The sequence below is a fragment of the Betta splendens genome, chromosome 5, assembly GCF_900634795.4.
Source record: "Betta splendens chromosome 5, fBetSpl5.4, whole genome shotgun sequence".
NCBI classification, from domain to species: domain Eukaryota; kingdom Metazoa; phylum Chordata; class Actinopteri; order Anabantiformes; family Osphronemidae; genus Betta; species Betta splendens.
In genome coordinates this window covers 19379396-19382484 of record NC_040885.2, presented here as the reverse complement: position 1 = coordinate 19382484, position 3089 = coordinate 19379396, and the positions used below count along the sequence as shown (strand labels likewise).

The 3089-nt window shown below is 37.9% G+C and overlaps 1 protein-coding gene across 1 annotated transcript; it reads left to right on the top strand.

The window, feature by feature from the left end:
- Positions 1 to 968: 968 nt before the first annotated feature.
- On the top strand, positions 969 to 2363 carry LOC114855464 (odorant receptor 131-2-like). The gene has a single exon (XM_055509120.1). It carries the CDS (start codon positions 1581 to 1583, stop codon positions 2361 to 2363), a length of 783 nt encoding a protein of 260 aa, XP_055365095.1. The 5' UTR covers positions 969 to 1580.
- The last annotated feature ends 726 nt before the right edge of the window (positions 2364 to 3089 follow it).

Genomic DNA, 3089 nt, shown 5'->3' with positions numbered 1-3089 from the left:
TTGCAGTCACTGATGGATGGATTGTATTACTGGACACATAGTCTGTGACATGTGTAAGTGATTTGTTGCATTTACATTTTATGTTGTTTCATTACTAGATAAAGTACTGTATATTTCCATATTTCCACTGTAGGATGAAGATGAAGAGATCACTTCTGTGACAGAATTGGACAGTGCTGCTAGATCCACAGAGGTCTGATACATACCATATACAGTAACATACCCCCTTTTAACATTAGAGTAAGCAATTTTCACATTGTCATTTTACAGAACATTCCTGGGGATTTCCATAAAGATGAGGGTCGATCTACCTCATCACTAAACCTAAGCAGCGTAAAAAAAATCATAAATAATTAATAAAATTAAGAAATTAATAAGTGATTCTGACAAATCATCGTATCTTAAGAGTCTACTTGGTTCACTACTGGATCCTCTTGGTCCTCCTTTGTCCTGGTCTTCATCAGGACAAGGAGGGTGGTTCGCTCCTCTTATCCTGGCAATGTTGTGAAGGACAACACAAGCCACTATAATGTCACATGCCCTCTCTGGACTGACGCTGAGGCCACGTAGACACTTGAGCAGGTTATGTTCAAAGAGTTGCCAAGTTGCCAAGCACTGGCAGAAAGGGAAAGTAATTATTAAAGAAAAAAACACAATATACTTATATAGAGTGCTCAAAATTATTTACACTGGCTAAACAAATCATAAAATAAATAAATAAAACCAAAACAATCTCAACCACACACAAAACCCAGGACAGTTCTTCATCCCATGGCATTCGACTCAGATGACTACAAAAACAAGAGCATTCAAAAGCGTAGGACACTATATTCTGGACTGCCAAAAACGTGAGTGTGAAATCCTTGTTATCCATTTTACACCTTTGTGAGATCACAAGAGCTTGGTCTCTAATATTTAAGTTGCTTTTCATTATTGTGAGCTATTTATGATACTGTAGCTACATCCCTTTACATACTAATTGTTTGAATAGGTATTTGCACGTATTAAAAATGCATTAACCTTACAGTATGTTTTCATAATGTGTACACTGTACATATTTCTGATGGGTGCATTGTTGATACTGTAAGCCCACAGCAAATTAAAAAATTATAGATTTTTACATTTTTCATCATAATTTACAGTAATTTAACTGGTGTGAAATAGCTTCCGTGCTACTATTTAAGACTTTATATTTTATTGAATTCTAATCAGGGCATGAGGCTGAATCTTTATAAAATGCTTCTTCTGTACATTATTAATCAATTTGTCTCTATTCCAGCTGTGTGCAGTGAAACAATCAGCCGAACAATGATCCATTAAAAACAAGAATGAATTCCACAACAGCTGTTTACCGCGATACGGTACAAACAGTTATAATTAAAAATGTGGTCACTGTGGTTCTCTGCATCGCCATTAACTATGTCAACAGCATCCTGGTAAACACATTCAGAAAACATCAGGTCTGAAACCTTTGAGCTACATTGTCTACAAATTATTTCTGTTGTTTAGGTTGTGTAGGTCACTAATTAGACTGTAAACCGCTTACATTATGTTATTCTCTTTTCCTACAGGTGTTTAACATGAACCCTCGCTACATCTTCTATATCCACCTAGTAATCAACGATATCATCTTGCTGAGTGCATTCACTCTGCTTCAGGTCCTCAGTTACACTGTGTTTACACTGAATGCCTCCTTATGCATAGTTTTGCTCATAATTGCTATATTTGCAAACCTGAACAACCCCCTGACCCTGGCAGTTATGGCAGTGGAGTGTTACGTTGCCATTTGCTTCCCTCTCCATCACACCCAGATCTGTACAGTCAAGAAAACCTATGCTGTGATCGGCTTAATATGGACACTCAGTACGCTTTCAATCCTACCAGATATATTTGTTGCCGTAGCCACAGAACCTGTGGAATTCTTTAATTCCAGAGTTTTTTGCTTGAGGGAAAATATTTTCAGGGCCCCGTATCTCACAGTAAAGAGAGATGCACTCAATGCAGTGTTTTTGGTCATTGTGTGGATGACACTTTTCTATACATACTTCAGGATACTTTTTACAGCTAAGGCGGCTGCTGCAGATGCCAAGAAGGCAAGAAACACTGTCCTCCTCCACGGCTTCCAGCTAATGTTGTGCATGCTCTCTTATGTTTTTCATCTCGTTATAGAAGGTCTTACATTCTTCTTTCCAAATAATGCGGTAACCATTCGCTTCACTATTGCAATATTGATTCAGATCCTGCCTCGACTCATCAGTCCAGTCATTTATGGGTTACGAGACAAAACATTCAGGAAGTACCTAAAGCAATATTTGTTTGTTACAAACTATAAAATTCATACAGAAGAGAAAACTGAGAAATAATGACAGTAACTGTTAACCTAAGTTAATGCTTATTCAACCTCCTTTGAAAATTCATTAAAGGTTAATACAGCTGACCTCAAATGTATTTTCATGTTAAACATCCTGGAGTGGTCCGCCCGTGTGTATATATTTGCACTTGTTTGTGGGGATGTGTGTGTGTATGTGTGTCTCCCTGTGGGTGTGACCACAAAGTAGCAAAATTTAACTTTTTTATAGATAAATAACAGAACAGCAGAGAGAATGTGCTGTTGTTTATTAGTAAGAAATGCCTCTCCTCCAGTCAAAGTGTCAATCTGCTTTATCCTTTCATACTCTAACCTAAAGTCCTTTCCAATGGAAAGAAAAATTCTCAACATTCCAACTCCTCAGAGCTAAACTAAAGGTGGTGGTGTCTGTTTTTACAAAAGCTAGGGCACTGATGTGACTGTGATTTCCCAGCACTGCTTTCCTGAGCTGAATTACTTATTTATAAACCAACAATACTGTTTTATTCTCTAGACCTGCATGAACGGATGCCTGTGGATCAGGTACTGTGTTTAGAAAAATCACATTCAGACTCACTATTTGGGGAATTTAATAATGACAATCTGAGCACGGAACCTCCCAAGAACAGACAGCAAGTTACAATGCCGTATGTTGTCGCGAAGTCATTTGAGTGGAACCTATGCCAGGATCCTGTTTGTGGATTTTAGCTCAGCCTTCAACACTGTAGCAATCCATGTGTGG